At 32.1% G+C, this 19,484-nt stretch overlaps 1 protein-coding gene across 2 annotated transcripts in view; it reads left to right on the forward strand.

Annotated features, from left to right (window-relative positions):
- LOC124360099 (plexin domain-containing protein 2-like) overlaps positions 1-19,484 on the forward strand; it is a 99,889-nt gene that overhangs the window by 72,649 nt on the left and 7,756 nt on the right. The window contains exons 5-10 of one of the 2 annotated variants that reach the window (XM_046813408.1): positions 2,330-2,461; positions 3,524-3,716; positions 6,078-6,287; positions 10,430-10,581; positions 11,602-11,785; positions 14,053-14,106. In XM_046813408.1, coding sequence (XP_046669364.1) covers positions 2,330-2,461; positions 3,524-3,716; positions 6,078-6,287; positions 10,430-10,581; positions 11,602-11,785; positions 14,053-14,106 — 925 coding nt within the window. The remainder of the gene's footprint in view (positions 1-2,329; positions 2,462-3,523; positions 3,717-6,077; positions 6,288-10,429; positions 10,582-11,601; positions 11,786-14,052; positions 14,107-19,484) is intronic. The other variant, XM_046813410.1, reaches the window with a different exon arrangement.

Genomic DNA, 19,484 nt, shown 5'->3' on the forward strand with positions numbered 1-19,484 from the left:
CGTTTACACAACGATTGACCCCTCATATAAATATTTATTAATGTTCATGAACCGATGCGTTAGCGACCAGGAAGTAATTGATTCAATGAAGTGCAAGGCCAACTTCATCTGGGCTCATTTACGTCTTTTCCTTTTATTAGTTGCAAGTTTTCCTGATAGATTCAATTTTTTTGTAAGTATACTGAGAACTTGTAATTGCATCTGTAAAAACTTATACTTATTGTGTAAAAAACTTCTAAATTAATTAAGTTTATGCATCATTTATTTGTTGCTTATGTATGGCTTTCAAGCTGAAAGCTGAAATAAAGGGAAAATTCTATTTTTCATAAAAACACACAATGATCAATTAACAAAATACCAATGGATAAATTTCATTTCTGTCTGTCTGTCCACATGATATATCACAAAAATTAACTGGCCCATAGACTTGAATTTTGCATGAAGCTTCATATCATCTATATAGGCAACATGAAGTTGATGGTACATGTCACTCCATGAGATCATCAGTCAATGAGATTTGGCTGAGCATTTGATCACATTTTTATTTTGGTTTTATAGGTAACCATGATGACAGGAAGAAAACACAGAATAAGTTAATCTGTATTTAATGGGAGATAAATCCCTCAAGGAGCAAAAGTGGGAATTGAGTAGTACAATTTTTATAAAAATTATTAACATTTAAGACAATTTTCTTTGTATACAGTATTGAAATATGGAAATTTTGTTTTATGGTAACAATTTTACTACTATAATAACTCTCAGTTCTATGAATTTCAATAGTACTCTTTTAAATTAACGTTATTAAATATTAATTTGTATTATGTAACAGTATTATAATCTTATAAATCAAACTAAATCACCAAATGTGTTGCTAAACGTTAATCTCGAGGATGGCTGGATCAATTCAGCTAGTTCTTTTTTTACAATATTTGTTGAAGTCCGAGGAGGGTTTATTATGATGAGGAAGTATGGAAAAAATTCCTGGAATACTTTACAGCTAGTAAAAATAATGATATTATTTATGTTTCATATAATCCAAATTTAATTGACATTAAACAGTTGTTCACGCTTTCAGCTGAAGTTCATCTAAGATGCATAAATTTACATTTAAACATTAAAAGAATAGTAAGTGTACTGTTCTTAATCAGTAGTGTAAAGCAAATAACTAAGACAAAGTGAATGTTGAGTTTAGCTCCAGTTCACCTTCCTCTTAGTGCAGTGTCTGGAATCTGACACTCACAGACTTGACTCCCGGAATCTGTTAAAACCCTAACAAAATATCTTATAATCTAGGTGAAGAGGTATTCTCATTGTCTCATCAGGTGCACAACTGAACAGCACAAGAGGGACTTGAGGCTGAACCCAACATTCTCATTAAATTAATACTTCCCACTATGTCTTGTATAGCAAAGACAAAGTTACTATCTAATTCATACTCCAGATTGTGCCAGTGATGAATTAAAACATCTAATGCATTTGAAATTCTATATACGTATTGTACAATAGAATAATTTAACAGAAACCACTATTAAAAATACTATAAAATGCAGAAGCATTTTTTTTATAAAGTGCACGCAATTAAGTGATCGCAAGTATAATGTACTCCAACTGGAGCAAATTTAACTCAATTTGAGATGAATATAGTACACAATTGTTTAGATGCTAGACCATTAGTTATTAACCTGACAATGTACATAACAGTGGATTTCTATAGCTAATTGTTCTATTGCATGTAAACACTATTGAATACATCTACAGAAAGTCAGCTTGAAGGAATAACACTAATTGCAGCTCTATATTGAGTGGTCTTGAGTTGTCTTTACATACAGTACGCACTATGGAACCACCGCAGTTAACGTGTTAAACTTATTTAACATTACATACGACTTGAAATTATTGTTGATTCATGATTTATTGGATTTGTATCTTTAATGATTAGTGTTTTTTTGCTCTATCGCTTAAAATGATGAAGCATTTTTTTCTGTTCTATGGGTAACCAACCAATTTATAAAACACTTTTTTCTTATTACTTTGTTTATTGATTGTTGTTTTATATTTTAGGAACTTAGTATTTTAGTTTTATCATGTTCAGTTTGATTTTATTGTATAGATTTATAGTATTGGATAGATTTTCAAGTACAATATACTAACTATGTGGATTTAATACTAAATTGTTTTCAATATAGTGAACCAAAAAATGTTTCATGAGAAAATATTCTGTTAATTCTGAGATTTTTTGTTGTATAGCTAAAACTTGAAGCATAGAAACTAGGTTAAACTAGGCTTTTCTGTACACACATTATTACTGAAGTGGATGTTGTTGATACAGGATCACCACGTCTACTACAACAGCACATTCCTGATAGACCACAATATCGGCCAGGCGTACTGGGTGGACATGACCAAACGAGATGATGTTAAGATCAACAACATGCTGTCCAGATCTCATCGGAGGGCTGCAGTAAGTCCACTAGCAATTCAATATTAAGTGTCTCATAACTGAGAAATCCTGAAATAACTGGCTTATTCCTGAAATAAAATGAGATGGGTTTCACAGATTTAAATAAAAGTATTCTACATACCCTTCATACCTATTTAAGGTCAGTACTGACCATAAACAGTACGTAATTGTTTTAGTGTGAATTCAGAAATTTAATTTATAGGAGTTGTAATATCTAGAATTAAAATTTTTTCATTTAAAATGTTCCTCTTTATTGTATTTTAACAAAATATTTTAAATACTTTCTTGAAAAGAATGTATTATTTTATGTTATAAACATCTTTTGTTAACTTTGGTGTTTTGATAATTTTTACTTTATTTTATAAGACCCAACTTGAAAAGGTGTTAATTTTCATCAAAAATAAAGTATTGTAATTAAATAGAGATGCATTAAAGCTATGAAAAACTTCACAATAATAAAATAATAATATATAAATAGTGGCTTTTCTTATATTATTCTGCTGAATTACAGGAATATAGTATTATTCCTTCAAAAAGGTCTTCAAACGCATGTAGTTAACTAGCTTATTGCATTCAAAGTGTTACAGAAAATTACCATTTTTATTTTAAACCTATCAAGTGCTTGCTCGATTGAGTAGGTCAATTTTATTGAGAGGTCAGTAATGGTCGTGAGAGGTTTTTAGTTTTTGATTGATTGTCTTTGTTAATGCTGTCTCAAGAGGAGTTAATCAACTTCAACTTGTGTCGGGAGTTGCTCCATTGTGAGTACAGCACGAGTTCAGCTTCACTAGATGTTGTACATGAACCTCATTAACATTGTAATTGAGTGTATCATGTTCACATAGCATTTTTCATCAAGTATTAGAAATAGAAACCATTACCACAGATTAAATCAATCCTTTTTCTGTTGTTACATCTTCCGTGAAATAATTCCTTACCAATTTTAGATCATGTCTTTTTCTCAATAGCCATATCATGTCATAATTTCACATAATAATCCCTGAAAATCACATGGTCCGATCATCTGTTCTCTAGTTTAACTGTTACTTGTTACTGTTACAGACGGTGAAGCTGTCATTTGACTTTCCTTTTTATGGTCACATGGTGCGAAATGTCACGATAGCGACAGGAGGGTTCCTGTACACGGGCGAGTATGTCCACTCCTGGCTCGCGGCCACACAGTACATTGCCCCCCTCATGGCTAACTTCGACACCAGCATCAGCAATGACTCCTTTATAAAATACGTTGATAATGGTAATCATACTTTATGACTATCTCCAACTCCAGAAATTCTTGATTTTCTTTCCAAAATTGTCTTTAGTTTATTGTCAGAGACCAATAATAGAAGTAGATTGCTGATCCATATGGGGGAAGTGTGCTAACTTGTTGTCACCCAAGTTGGCGTAGAGTTGACAGCCCATCCTAGGTTGTGCTGCGCTGTGCCGTCTCCTCTACTCCACTCGTCTCACCCCTTGTTGCCACCCTCTCTCACACAGCCATGCTCTTCCCGCCCCAGCTTCTTCACATAGCATCTTCATTCCACAGCTTAACCTATTGGCCTAGACTCACATATACCGGGTGAGTTTTTTAAAGTGATCCAATAGGTAACTTTTTAATTACACGACTTAGCACCACACTTTAAATTTGGAACTTGCTCAATTTTAAGTTTCACTCAGGAATACACTTTCAAATTTTTTGAAGAAGGCCGCCATTTTCCAATATGGCAGCCAACTTTAAAATCTTTTATGGAACACCCTGTATTTTATGTTGTTTTTAGATTGTACTCTACAAAGTAAGACATTTTTGCTTTTGAGAGTTTTTCAATATCTCTAATGGTTCAGAAGCTACGTGGACTGGAAGTTTTCATAATTTTTTCCAATATGACGGCCAACTTTAAAATCTTTTATGGAACACCCTGTATTTTATGTTGTTTTTAGATTCTACTCTACAAAATAAGACAATTTTCGGATTTTTTCGGACTGATGATGAAAACTTCCAGTCCACGTAGCTCCTGAACCATTAGAGATATAGAAAAAACTTTGAAAAGCAAAAATGTCTTATTTTGTAGAGTTAGAATCTAAAAACAACATAAAATACATGGTGTTCCATAAAAGATTTTAAAGTTGGCCGCCATATTGGAAGAAATTATGAAAACTTCCAGTCCACGTAGCTCCTGAACCATTAGAGATATAGAAAAACTCTCAAAAGCAAAAATGTCTTATTTTGTAGAGTAGAATCTAAAAACAACATAAAATACAGGGTGTTCCATAAAAGATTTTAAAGTTGGCTGTCATATTGAAAAATGGCGGCCTTCTTCAAAAAATTTGAAAGTGTATTCCTGAGTGAAACTTAAAATTGAGCAAGTTCCAAATTTAAAGTGTGGTGCTAAGTTGTGTAATTAAAAAGTTAGCTATTGGATCACTTTAAAAAACTCACCTGGTATATACCACGTGCACTGATGCACGGACCGAACCTGGACTCACGTGCGCAGCACGATCTGGTGACGTTGCGATGTACTATTTAAAGTATTTATAGTTTTTCCCGTTAGATGGTATGCTTTCTGCAGACCTTTTGAGTTGTTGGTGAGTTCAGGTGTGCCAACTATGGCAGAAAAATATTACTTTTTTCAATAATTGTAATCTATTACCAGTGCTTATTTTGTGTTGATACTAGGATTATGTTAGTCTAAAATTACGGCTAGCACTTCTGACAATATTATTGAAAGTTTATTACAGTAGTTTTATAAAATCCATTTAAATATTTATATGTGATATTCTGTAAAATTTTGTTTTGTTGCAAGGCTAGCCTGCAAAATAGAAACAACGTCGTTTATCGTTTGTTTGTGAAGTTTTATTTTTTTATTTTTTATTTTAATTTTATTTTTACAGTGTATTTTTTTAGTGTAGTTCTGAGTTTTTATATGCAAATTGTGTGTGAATGCTACAAAATCTGCGATTCGTGCAAACTGATGGAAAAACTGCATTTGATGAGTACTTAAATATAATTTTTTTAAATAATAAATGTTCAAATAAAAATTTTAATATAATTTATTTTTCATGACAATGAGTTACTGTACAATGATATATATTCAGTTTTTAGATAATAAATAATTTTAATAGTGAAAAAAATTAAAATAAAGATTTTTACATAAAAAACCCAACATTTTTGTTATAACTAACATTATTAGTAAATTTAAAACTAAATAAAAATTAATTTTATAGTTGTAAAATGTAGCCTAGTTTCTTAGAAAAATGATGGTAAAATAACCATTGTAATAACTTAATTAGTTAGGTTTCTATAAAAATTATAAGAAACCTTTACACTTTCAGCAAAATTAATTGCTAGTTCAGGTCCATGCAGCACCAGAAAAACTACTAGGCCAATGGGTTAATAGATCCATTAGAGTGAACTATAGTCATACTGTTCTCGGCAACCTCAAATTCCAACATACGATCACCAGTCTACTTCGAATATTTGTCTTTGTTATTATTCAAACACGGTTTTTATTAGAAATGTGAACTGTTGTGTTTTAATGTATTAATTTTAAAATTTCTTCTAATACTTTTATTCAAAATTGGGTAATTTTGATTTACAATTTCATTTTTTTTATAACAGGTACAGCATTTACTGTGCAATGGGAGAAGGTGGTGTTGCAAGACAAGCCGGATAGTGGAGAATTCACATTCCAGGCAACTCTGCACGCTTCCGGAGACATTGTGTTTGTCTACCAAAACGTACCGGTAATCATAGAGAAGATCCAGGATGATCAGCATCCTGTAAAAGTTGGTCTCTCCGATGCCTACATCATTGATAGAACTATCTTTTGTGAGTTGATTGATAAGTTTTACAGTGTATATTAATGTTATGTTTCTTGTAATTTCCTATCTCTTAAGTATTGGTAATTAATTATGGTGTTATTTATATTTTACGATACGTACATTTTGCTGTACTCTCCTGAAAACCTGTCAGTTTTGTTGTTAAACTATGTATGGTAATAACATTGTTTAACATTTGACACAATTTTTCTGTGTGTGCAGTAACTGCAAAGGCGGGATATTTTTGAACAAAGCCAGTATAAATACAACAAAGGTTTAGTAAAGCTTCAATATCTTAGTTAATTTTGGTCAGATCTCATAATTTGTTCACTTTTATAGTCATAAAGAAATTCACAACAAATCTAAATAATGTTATTTTAATTATTTTTTATGCTTGAATTAATTTATTAGTCAGAAAATCAATTTGAATCCATTGGTTGGTTTTGCTATATTGAGCTGCCATCTTGACGACTTACAGCTTTAGGATAACATATCATAGTATCAAACTCCTTTCTAAAGAATAGTCAATTTTAATAACGTAAATAAGCCACAAATACGTCCTTATAGGACAATACTATCGCTTTGTTTAGAAATAAGGCTATTAGATATAGATGATGTTAAGCAAAATAACACAATCAGAATGAAAAACAATGTATATATATATATATATATATATATATATATATATATATATATATATATATATATATATTTCTTCTTGCAAATGTTGATTTTTAGCTCCAGTTCATCTTTCTCTTTCGTCGAGCATCTGAAATCTGATGTTTCAGACTTCACCTATGAAATCTAGAGTCATGTTTGTCTGAAGGGATCCAAAAATAGTCAGTGACGAAGAACGATGAAACTCAAAACAATCTTTTTTTATTGTTTCAACATCAGAAACGCCTAAACTACAAGATTGTAGTGCAATCTAGGCATTATCATTGTCTCATCAGTTTCACAATCGAATGCACTGCGATTTTGACTGACACGATCCTAAACCATGGTGGAGCAACCAAGTCTTCTACACATAACAGTTTCGCATGTGTTCCTTATTTTGTATACAGTGTTCTTCTATACTACTTAGATACTTTGTAGGAATAGTTCAAGAATTGGCTATAACATAGAACCACATGATGGGTTATGATGCTGCATGTTATATGGATGTAAAACCACATAATGAGGCTGTAAATCAGTATGTCCATATAACGTCAAACCACGCCTTAGACAACAACCATCACTAGGCACATAATTTGGTTGTATCAGAGAATAAAGTTTTATAATCACTTTCGATCTCAGGTACAGGTCTCGTTTAAGAAATCACCACTAGGGTTCTCTTAGGTAGCTATATTAATGTTTCTGGGCAGAAGGAGATGGGGCCACTAGAGCTATAAGAACGGTGGAGCATCAGCTGGGACATTTGTCCATCCTGTATGTAGGAGTTGGGGGTCAGTATTGTGGGTACCAGCAGTCTAGGAGGACTTCCTATTTATTATCAACCTGTACGCTGCTAATTTCTGTTTGCAGAAAAATTATGTGTCAAGACATAAATCTGGCCACTTCTTCAGGTAGATAAGAAACACAAAAGATCAATTGAGCAAATTATAACTAAAGCTTTTTACAATCAGGAATAAAAATAGCATGTTATTTGCTAGTGTCGTAGGAGCCATGAGCACTTTATTAGCACACAACCTGTTTTTCCTTGAAATTGATATAGGAATCTTTCCTAATAAAGAAATAGATGCCAGCCATGCTAGTTTTGGTGGAGATAAAATGGAGAGGTATCAAAAGGGTTAAAAACATTAAATGTCATTTAGTCATTTGTCAATAGTTATATCACCATCAGACAACAACATAAAGAGACTGAAATTTGTTACTTTAAAATTATGGTTAGCTGGCGTTGATTTGAGTATTTATTTACATGCGTGTCACTTGCTTTTAAAGTGTTTCAAGCTAAGAAAAATACCACCTCCACCAAAACAAGCGTGGCTGATGATCAATTTCTTTCTTAGAGAAATATTTCTCCATAAATTTCAAGAGACTCCTGGGTTATGTGCTTATACAGTGCAAGTTGGCTTTCAACTACTGGACTATAAATCTGCAATAAACATAATTGAAACACAAACTGGCTCAGAGCAAAACCCATGATTGTATTTCTCAAACATTATGGGAGATATTATGCCAGTTTTCTTTTTGTTTCTGCTGGAAGGTTTTTATCTCCCTGAGGTGGAGACTAGATTGTATTTAGAACTCAAAATATAATGTTTTTTTATTAAATAATTTTGTATAAATTCAAGCACAATATGTTTTTGCTGCACTTCAATAATGGTAAGTTTTCATAAAAATCCTCTTATTTAATTATTTAAAATAATTAAATAGATACAGAAGAGCTTACAGTAGCTGATAATTGCCTCTTAAAACTCGATAGTCATGTTTGTGCCATGATGATGTTGTATTGCGATGCTGTTGTATTACGATGTTGTATATGACGCTGACTGGATCATTAACTCTATGCTGGTTGCACCTTAAAACTTATTTGTTTGCTCATACTATTATATGTGTATTTTGGAATAAAAATTGTTTTGCCATTAAAGCCTTCATATAACCTTTTTTATAACTCCAATTAGAAATAATTGTGCAATAACATTTTTGATGCATACAAAATGTATTTTTCATAATCATTTAAACAGGAAAATGAAGCAATGTAAGAATTAAACATCCAAATTTTCTTACAGACAGTAAAAAGTCACAATTTATCAAAGTGATTTGTCATTTGAATCACACATTGAACAATGTTAATAATGTTCTCACATATAGTACATTCCCTCTTGTTATGAATATCTTCTATAGTTCTTTGAATATTTTACTACTCAACACTAAAAATAACTGCTTATAGCAAAATTTTTTTTATCATCTATTTATTGTTTATTTATAATTAAATTTTTTTTGTAATTTTTGTACAAATAAGAAAAATGTATCCTTACAATAGAATATACTATATACAATACAACAAAAATAAAGTATAACGTGATTGTAGTCATTTGGTGTTATAACAACAGTAACTAACAGTTTTAAGATCTGTTTTGAGGCCGTTACATTTCAGCTGTTGTAACACACAACGATGCCAAATGGCTGTAATCATTATTCTTTCAAATGATCCATCATTAATATTGAACAATTTTAAACACAAAATAAAAGACTTATGAATGATTGTTATAATTGGTTTGCTATGCCTTCATGAAAGGTATATTTAAAAATATATAGCATTAATGAGATTATTTTATTTAACACTGCTCTTTCAAATAAACACCTTCACCAAATTTGACGAATTCTATCACAAAAATGAAAAATATATACAATTTTTATAAACCATTATTTTTTTAAAGCATATTGAATCAGCATTATTTGAAACAGCAAACTAAATAACACTATCCTAGTATTGACATATAAATAACACATAGTTTCACAATATTTTATTTATAATTCAAAAGATAACCAATAACCACACGTCAAAAGTCAAAGAGCAGCTCAAAATCATTCCATAATAAACTTTATAGTTAATTGTCACCTACAGCTGATTGGCACTTATAAATAAAGCGAGTTGCTATGCCACGTTGATTATGTATTGCTAGTTAATTTCATGTAAGAAGATTGAGTTAGAAATAATACCGTTTATAAAAATTTTGATATATCACAAATAAGTTTTGGTTATGATTTATTTTATAATGAATATTTTGTAAATTGCTGTCTAAAGACTGCTGGGATTTTATGCTGATTTATTTTAAAAAAGTTTGTATGAATAAAACTGTAGTTGAAATCAATGCAGAATCAAAACTAAAATATAACCAATAATTACACCTATTAATTTTATTGAATATCATGTATGTATTTTCACATTGGTTTTTCATAGAAATAGGTTTTTGGCTTGGCAAACATGTGAATGTGTTGTACCTACGACATAGGGTAAGTTAGAATAGGGTTGATACTCTTATTGAATAATATTTCTAAAGTTGATGAAACCGCTTTGTGAAGTAGATAGGCTAGAGAGATAGATTTCATTGATACAGTACTTTGAGCGACTTTAAAACTATACTCTAATTATTTGTGATTATTTGTTGTAAGCTGGTGTGATTAATAAATGTGTGGTTGTTTCAGTTGTAAGGAGAAAGACAATTTATGAATACCACCGTGTGAACTTCAAGAAGGAAGATATCAAGAATTGGACTGTGATCTACTTGAATGCTCTACCGACATGCATGGAGAAGAAGGACTGCTCATCCTGCGTCTCTGCCCAGATTGGTTTTGAAGTAATTCAGCATAGTTCAGTTTTTACTAATATTTGCTTTAGACTGGTAGTGTTATTGAGTTCTCAGACTGCGTTCTTAATAATAATTCAACAAAAATTATAAATAAAAATATTTTTGATGGTTCTGTGCTGTAATTTGTAGGAAACTTTTATCTTGCAGAGCAATCCATTTTATACTATTCAAGAGTTTTTAAATAGCGATGTAAAAGTAATTTAAAAAATAAATAAGTTACTATGTAATCTAGCCTAGATTAACCTCACTTATATTTTATTTATAAATTATTGACAAAATGTGTATTGCATTGTATTGTATTACTGTTATTAAATAATTGTACTTCACTATGCTTATTTCATATTGATGATCAATGGCAATAAATGATTTGATTTGACTTATCGGGACCAAAATAAACTGCAGTATTAAAAAGAACTGGCTTTATTTAACCTATTTTAAAATTTACAAGTCTTTATGATGAATGGTTGTTGTATTCTGCTTCCCATCAGGAAGTGGTGTCGGGGAGAATTGAGTTGAATGCATCGCCACCACTCCCGATTGCCACATGTATTCTGCCAATAAAAATCTTTCCTCTTCAGTTCAAGGTAAATCCCAGAGGCAATAATTCGTTTTTTTTTAATTCATTATGAAACAAGGAAAGTACTAATAACGTATAATAAAGTTTATTTTGGTTCCCAATAGGGAAATCTCATCCAAAAATAGTGGCCTCCGGATAATACTAAAATACCCATAATTTTTATTGTTTAAAGAATGCGGGAATTGTACAAGAGTTTGATGATTGAAGTTGGCTGGGCACCCTTATCAGTCAATACTTTTTAACATCCTGTTTATCTTCTGTACAGAATAATTTAGCTGTAGAACTTTTTCTCTTGAAGATAGGATATTGAATTACATTTTTCCTTAGATAATTTATACATTGTATACCTTTGTGTATTCTGTATCCTTGTCCCTTTAATATAATGATGTAAATTCAATAAGAGCATGACAACATATATGTACTGTTTACAGTGCAAGTGGTGTCCGGGAGCCAGACGCTGCTCGACGGGGATGGATCGTCAACGACAGGATTGGCTGTTTAACGATTGTGAAAGAATGGAGGTGGTGATGCCACTGCAGTGTGATGAGCTCACCGCACAGACGGAGCAACATCCCAGCGCTAGTGCTGCTGCAGCTGCTGCATCTCCCGAAACTGGTAGGTTACACTCATGGAAATGTACAATTTGAAATCCACCTGAAATTATCATTATATTTGACATAGTTTGAAATTTCCAGAGAGTAGAGTGTTGCTGGGGTAGGTATTTTCCCTGGTTTAGCCTTTCTATAGAAGTCGATGGTAAAAATGTTATGTGTACATGTTTCATGAAAGAACTTTGTTTAAGGAAAGGTGGATATCAGGAAGGAACTGAAAGAAAACTTTTACTTTTTTGTCGCAAGCAAAGCATCAACGCTAATAAGCGTGTTCACATTATGCTGTCCTATCTCAGTGGTCATTCCTCCAAGTAACAGCTACAACCATTGTAAGCTTACAAAGAGAGGTTTCACACTACACAACATGTCGCAAGCAAAGCATTAACGGTAGTAAGCGTGTTCACATTATGCTGTCCTATCTCAGTGGTCATCCTCCAAGTAGCAGCTACAATATCATTGTAGTCTGACAAAGAGAGATTTCACACCACACAACATGTCGCAAGCAAAGCATCAATGGTAGTAAGCGCGTTCTTACTTGTGCTGTGGTAACACTGTGTTGTTGACATGCTGTAATAACAAAATAGCTGTTTTTGTGTCATTTTAATTTGAAAGTCTGTGGTGAATAGATTGTAAACAATGGTGAGTATATATATTTTACTCCAATTTGTTCCATATTAGGACCATATTCAATTTTAGAACATAAATTTGAAAACTTACCTTTGAAAATCAAGGAATACTTTATCCAGTGGACCAAATATTGTATGCAATTTTTTTATTCTTCAAGTTAAATTTATTCATTAATGTACTTTTTCAATGTTATTCCAGAATGGTCAGAAAGATCAATCACTCCATTCATGTGCCTATCATTCGAAGGCACTGTGATATTAAAGAATATTTCATATACAAGAATATAGGTTACTAATTTATATCAATATATTACATTTTCTGATCCAGTATATTACAACTGTCATAAAAAGCCACTGATTGAATTTGTCTCTCCTTTTAATCAATATAATTGGATCAAAATTTTAATAAATAAACAAATTATAATTTTACAACGTGAAAAAACTCTTGTGTATTTGTGTATTAGTAATAATATATGTAAGTCATTTTCAATATAGAAGGAAATGGTATGGGGGAAAATATGAAAAATTAAGTCTGAAGTATTTATTTTTTAAATTACTTTTTTGTAAAACCAGACTTGCAATATTTAAATAATTTACAAAAAATGGACATTGAAAATGGTTAATTCTCTTGTTAATTTTTTGTAGGTTTAAACAGTGTCATGTGAATGTTTTTCCACACATTCATATTGGGCTAATGGTTGATGTGACTAGTGAAATGTTATGTGATGTGAAACTGCACATTGATTCGGCAGCAATCATTGTTTCTTAACTTGACAGTTTTTAATCTAATGAATAAGAATGTGGAAAAAATATAAAGGCATGTGTTTGATAGAATCTTTAAAAATTAGGTTATACTACATAGTAACAGACAGTACCATGTGAAATTGTATTTGATTTAATGTTATAACATCACCTTTTAATTACATATTGTATGAATTGAGTTATGTACAAAGATTTTTTTTTAATTTGCTGTACAATCCTTGTAGACTTAACCTAGATGTTTAGCAATTGTTTTATTATTTTTAACTTTGGTTATCATTGCCCAATTTATATTATAAAATATTACATAATCATGGCAATACTGATGGCGAGAGAAAAGAAGAGACCTGGATTCTGGCCTATCTGAAATTTGCAGGCGCTACTAGTAGTATGTTGCCGCGCCTTGTTTCGTAATTCCATTATTGTTTCACTGTTCCATTGCTATGATAAACAATTCGCAGGGTTGGCTGTGGGGCGAAGCGCCTGAAATTACCGCGCGCGGCAACACACTAGTACACAGCTGTGCGCCGGCACGAGCCAGGTCTCTTCTTTTCTCTTGCCAACAGTAGTTTAATGTTTATTATATCTTTCAGCACCAAGACAATTGTCGAGTCAACATGGTTGTCACTTTGACGAAATCACATAAATTAATAACCATATGAAATAAAGTATTTTTAATCATGAAGTTCTTATTGTTATTTTTAAAGTAAAATGTGTTCACAAAATTTACAAACTGCAAATAATCATTTTCTGTCATTAATATATTTCATTTTACTTAGATGTCCTTGTAATAATTATGATAAGAAAAAAATACACATCGATATACGTCTTTCCAAATAAGCTTTTGATTTAAAGTGTATACACAAAATAAGATGTCCTGTGACAGATAAACCCTCTGAATGGAGGAGGACAGTGGCTCACGCTGAAGGTGTAGAACCGGGTATGTACTGAAATCTGCTACATTGCTTCTGAAATCAACATGGGCATCAGTAACCTTTTTCCGAGGCTTAGTTCATGTTTATTGGAATCAATCTAACCTTAGAATCAACAATACGTTTTTTTATATTTGTTTCCTTGCTTCTCGGCTTCCAATGTGATGAGTTAACAATCTAAGAAATCTTGATAACACAAGTCATTGTTGATTCACTCTGGTATAAGTGGTTGGTATTATTTATAACAGACAGTTTCAGTAAGGTGCCATGCATCCAGTATATAAAACAAACGTGTAACACTACTAATACTTAATTCTAAACGTGATTGCGTTTCACAGTAACATATTTTTGCTATTGGGATACATTTCTGAATGTCCAAGGAAGCATGGTTGGATTTATTATTAGATGTACTTTCTGTTTTATATTCCAGTGATCTGGTGACTTGCTATAAAATTATTCTTCAGTGACTACTCAGCTAGCCTTATTGCTACACATTGAAGATGAAATTAATCTGAGTTAATGTAAAACTACTTAATTTGTGTTACTATTATGATAGTTATTGACAATATCTCTTTTGAGGGCTTTATAAATTTGCAGACTTTACTACCATTTATACAAAATATTCCTTATGTGTGTATAAGTCTGTAAAGTACTGTTTGTTTGGCTGCGCTCGTGGTCGATTGTGCATTACGCCTATCATGTGTTGTCTATTTTTGTTTACATTATGTTCATGTAACTAGTACTGTACGTCTCAGATGCTGTATTTTATATTATTAAAGTTCAACCATAGCATTATTGAGTCAAGACATTTTAAGGTTAGCCATCTGAAAGAATTTGAATGTTTTTATTTTAATAAACCGATACAACTGTTTATTAACCAAGAGGTCATGAGGATCATGTTTCCCTGTAAAAATGTTGAGTGTGCTCATGAGAAACAACTTAGACAGAACCCCCGTAAAAAAAAACAAATATTGCTTTTAACCAAACTAAGATCTTACTTGAGAATCAGATTGACAGTTAGTTATGTTTCCACAACACAGAAGATTTCTATTTACTTGGATAGTCAACTAAAGGATATTGAATCGAAAGACAAACAGATTATTCCTTATGAAATCGAAGCAGATGGAAGTGTTATGCCGAATACTTATTTTATTCAGGTTCCGAAGACAGCAGGGAACTGTAAAAATGATGCTTTACTTGTCATGGGTGGAACTTCGCTTTGTAGACAGCTTCCACATTCTCCGTTAGTATGACTTGTGATCAATCCTGCGCTTTTAGATTTTGTGCCTCAGTTCTTCCACGTTTCTTCTGTTAAATCGTCTTTTATATGGTTGTTTATGACGGTAGTGCCACTGTCCTAACATTTGAAGGATATTTAAACCTAATAGTATTCCAATACAGTAATAAGATTAGTTAGGAAAAGTATAATAACTCAGTTAATCCTTAACCAATTTCAGACAAATTTGATAACATTTTTTTGTGATAAAAATACATAATAAATTATGTATATGTCAAATTTTTAAGTTTCCATAAAATTTCATATTAACACGTTGACTGCTGACGGCAAATACATGTAAATTGCCCCAGAACCTAAAGTCTAATATTTATTAATACACTTACTATTTGCTATCAGAGGCTGATTTATGGGCAGATAATAACGTCTGTGATCCAAAATGGCGGATTACATGACGTCATAGATTGACCCGCGGATCCGCGGGGTCAGCACGCGGAAAGAGTTTTGTCGCACAGAGCGCGGCTAAAAAGTCTAATAACGCGAGTGGCTACCGTAAAAAACAATCCAATTTTAAACTATTTCATTATATAGTGCAAAACAAAAACAAATAAAAACTATATACAATATTTACAAGGTCTTGAGGGCATGGCTTTTACTGCTGGCCTCTGTGATGTATGTCAAAACAATTGACAGCACAAAGTCCTGGTTTACCTGGACAAACAGAACATGTATATGTTGTCATCTTCCTTTTCTTTTCATTCTTGTAGCATACCCTACAATCTTTACGTTTTCTGTCACCCTTTTTATCCCATTCTTCATTTTGTACAAGTTTGTGGGTTGGGTTTCTTGGCGGAGTAATGAGAGGAGGAATGGGTCGTCCATCAACATAAAAAACCAGTCAATCGGTGAACCATTACCTGGTACATCTACTAGCAATCTATTGTTTCCGGTGAAAGGGATCTGTCTTAGTCCATTTGTATTATTAACCCATGAAGGGTTTATTACAATATCTTCACTATCACTACCCGAACTGTCAACAGCAGTGTTTCCACTGGATTCACTATCCACATCTGATGCTTCATCGTCAGTAGCACTATTTTCTGTAGCACGGTTGGCAGACATGGTGAAATGCGATATAAAACTTGTATAATACAATATTACAATGTCACTACACATAAATAAACAACTCACTAAGAACGCATCACTTGCACATGCTAAAAACGCGGGAAAACAGAAACGAAGTACAAGTCAAGGTCAACTCGGAACCACACGCCACGCTCAACGAGTACGAACCGTCCCCGGCCGAGAGCTGGGCTCACACTGAGCAATAGTCGAGACTATGGCAACGCCCCGCGGATCCGCGTGGCGCGCACTGCTACGCCACCGCTTACCCCGCGGATCCGCGGGGCCCGCACTGAACGTGTTAAAAGTTTAAGAGTTGCCATTTTGAATTTAAATTACATGATATTTTTATTTATTACTATAATATATAACAATATTCACAATATGTGTACCAATAATCAGTGTTTTAAAAATAAAAATATTTTTGTATAAAACCTATACATACAGAAAACCAATTATTTTAATATTTTTTGTATTTTAATTTTTATCATATTTTAATGCCCTGAACCGATTTTAGAAATATTTGTTACCCGTTCGACCCTTAGTATAACTATCTATTTTATATTTTGGTGTAAATCTAAATTATGACTCTAACTGATATACAGTGCATAGAAGCCACTTCTCTTTAATGTAGACAAATGGGGATATGTCCACCAAAGACTGTGTTTATAGTGAATGGTTTGCAGATATATCTAACCAACACAAGTTTTATTTTCATGTTAAAACCATTAAAAGTTTTATCTGGTGCAAATTTACTATCACACTATGTTTTACATCAAAATGTGACAGAAAAACCATGTTACTATAAAAGGTTGTTATGCCTGGATATATTTTTCTGATCTTTGGCATAAAACTGTAAAATAAAGTTATTTGGTGCAAATTAAATATCATACGCCAAGTTTTACATCAAAGAGTGTTAGAAAAACGTGTTTCTATAAAAAATATTTTTGAAATTGTTGACGTATTTTGCTAATTTTGGCACGCATTTTTTTGTCATAAAACTGTGACAAACATTATTTGGTACAAATTTACCATTGCAAACAATTAAAATCACATCAATATGAGTCTACTTGATGTATTTTGCTGATTTTTCTCTGTCTGTGAAGGATTAAATCCAACTGTAGTAAAACGACTTTGAGTTTTTTCCTCATGAACGATGTTAAACCTTATGCACTTTTAAGCCCTTATTTTGTATTGTAGTATTATGGCAGATGTATTATTTAAAAGATCTTATTAATACATATCCGTTTTTTAGTATTGCTTGTAAAGTTTTTACTTTTATAGTATTTAAAGATGAAGTATACAACATTTTGAGACTTTATTATGAACAACCAATAAAAATATGGAAATAACTAAAAAAACATTTGGATGCTAATGAGTTATACCTTTAAAATTTGAGATCTCATGATTCTGTGACTAAAAATAAGGTTGTAAAAGTGCATGAAATTTAACACTGTTCTTAAGGGCCAAAATCACGATGGCCACCACTAACAAAATATTGAACTCAGACTCTCCACCCGACTGTGAAAACCGTGAATAAGCTGTGAGTTTCTTTTACCCTGAAAAAACCTAAAATAATACGTGAATTGAAGCAAGCCTAATCACCGTAACTCGTCTTGGGGAAATTTAGAAGTGTACCAGATTAAATGGAACTGTTTACTTGAGCAAGCGCGAGCTGGCCGATCTCTGCGTGCAGGAGTTACTATCGTAAACAAACACCACTACTACTAATCACAGCTGACAGCGGAGTGTTGCAGCCCTGGCAATAAATGATTTGGTTATTTTACACGTACATTTTGGCAGCATGTCAATGTAAATGTAAATTCTTTCTTGTACAAATTGTCAACATCATTAGTGAAATAAGGAAAAGTTTGAAATAGTTTTACTATTTTGCTGTGTCTGAGAAACGGAACACACTTGTATTCAAGCTGAGTTAAGACACAAAAACTGGCAACAAATGCCAAAGTGCCGAGCCCTAGGCCACCACACGCTTTGGCGCATTTTGGCACTAGATACTAATATTGGCCACTCAGTGTGAAAAACACCATCTTATTCTATTATTCGTAATGTTTTTTATAAACTATTGACCGTGATATTACTATTTTTGTGCTGTAAAGACTGTGAAAGAGCCATGAATTTTATGATTAAGATTGAGAGGGAACCCTGTGAAAGTTATAAGTTAGGGATGTGTTCAAACATAAGAAATAAAATATTTAATTATATGTTTACCATTTTTATAGTACAGTAATGATTGATAACAATTCTGAGGTGTATATACAAGGTATAAAAATTAACTTACTATGTAGCAATAATAATATTATTCATGTAATGAGCAAGGTTGGATTATGACACATAATGATTGGTGTGAATACATACATGGAGAAACAAGAAGGAAATTATTTATGAGTTACTGTACCGCATTTGTGCTTTTTAATTAATTAAAATATAACAAATTAATACATAACAAGCAATATTCACCTAAATTAAGCATTGTTCAAAATTTGCTGCAGTGTTTGTAAATACAGTCAGTTAATAAAAACTGATATTTCACAATTAATTAATAATGGTTTATTACAGAAAAGGAGACAGGAAAAAGTCCACAATGCAAAGCCTTGCAAAGGTCTTCAAATTCAATTAGAAATAGATTGATTTCACAAGGACTACCTTTTTAGAAAGATGTGTTTGGCAAACAATAACTTGTTTCTAACATCGCTCTTGAAATGTTTGCATTTCTCTTTCTTTGAACATCAGTTTGGCTCTCAAGTTATGGAAGTATTTTTAAAAACAACACATTTAACCTTGCTAACAAAGGTAAGAATTTTCATGGTATAGACATATAAATAAATAGTACTATTTAAGCTGTCACAAGATGAAATGTAAATATAACATTAATATTCACAATATTCTACAGATAGATGTTGTATCTCGTGAATCGAAAGAGCCCTAGACACTTTTTCTCAAAACCCAATGTGAAGTTCTAGAAACTAATGTGTAAGACATTATCTCAGCCCAGCATTGAGCTCAGAGACT

Source organism: Homalodisca vitripennis, chromosome 4 (assembly GCF_021130785.1).
Source record: "Homalodisca vitripennis isolate AUS2020 chromosome 4, UT_GWSS_2.1, whole genome shotgun sequence".
NCBI lineage: Eukaryota > Metazoa > Arthropoda > Insecta > Hemiptera > Cicadellidae > Homalodisca > Homalodisca vitripennis.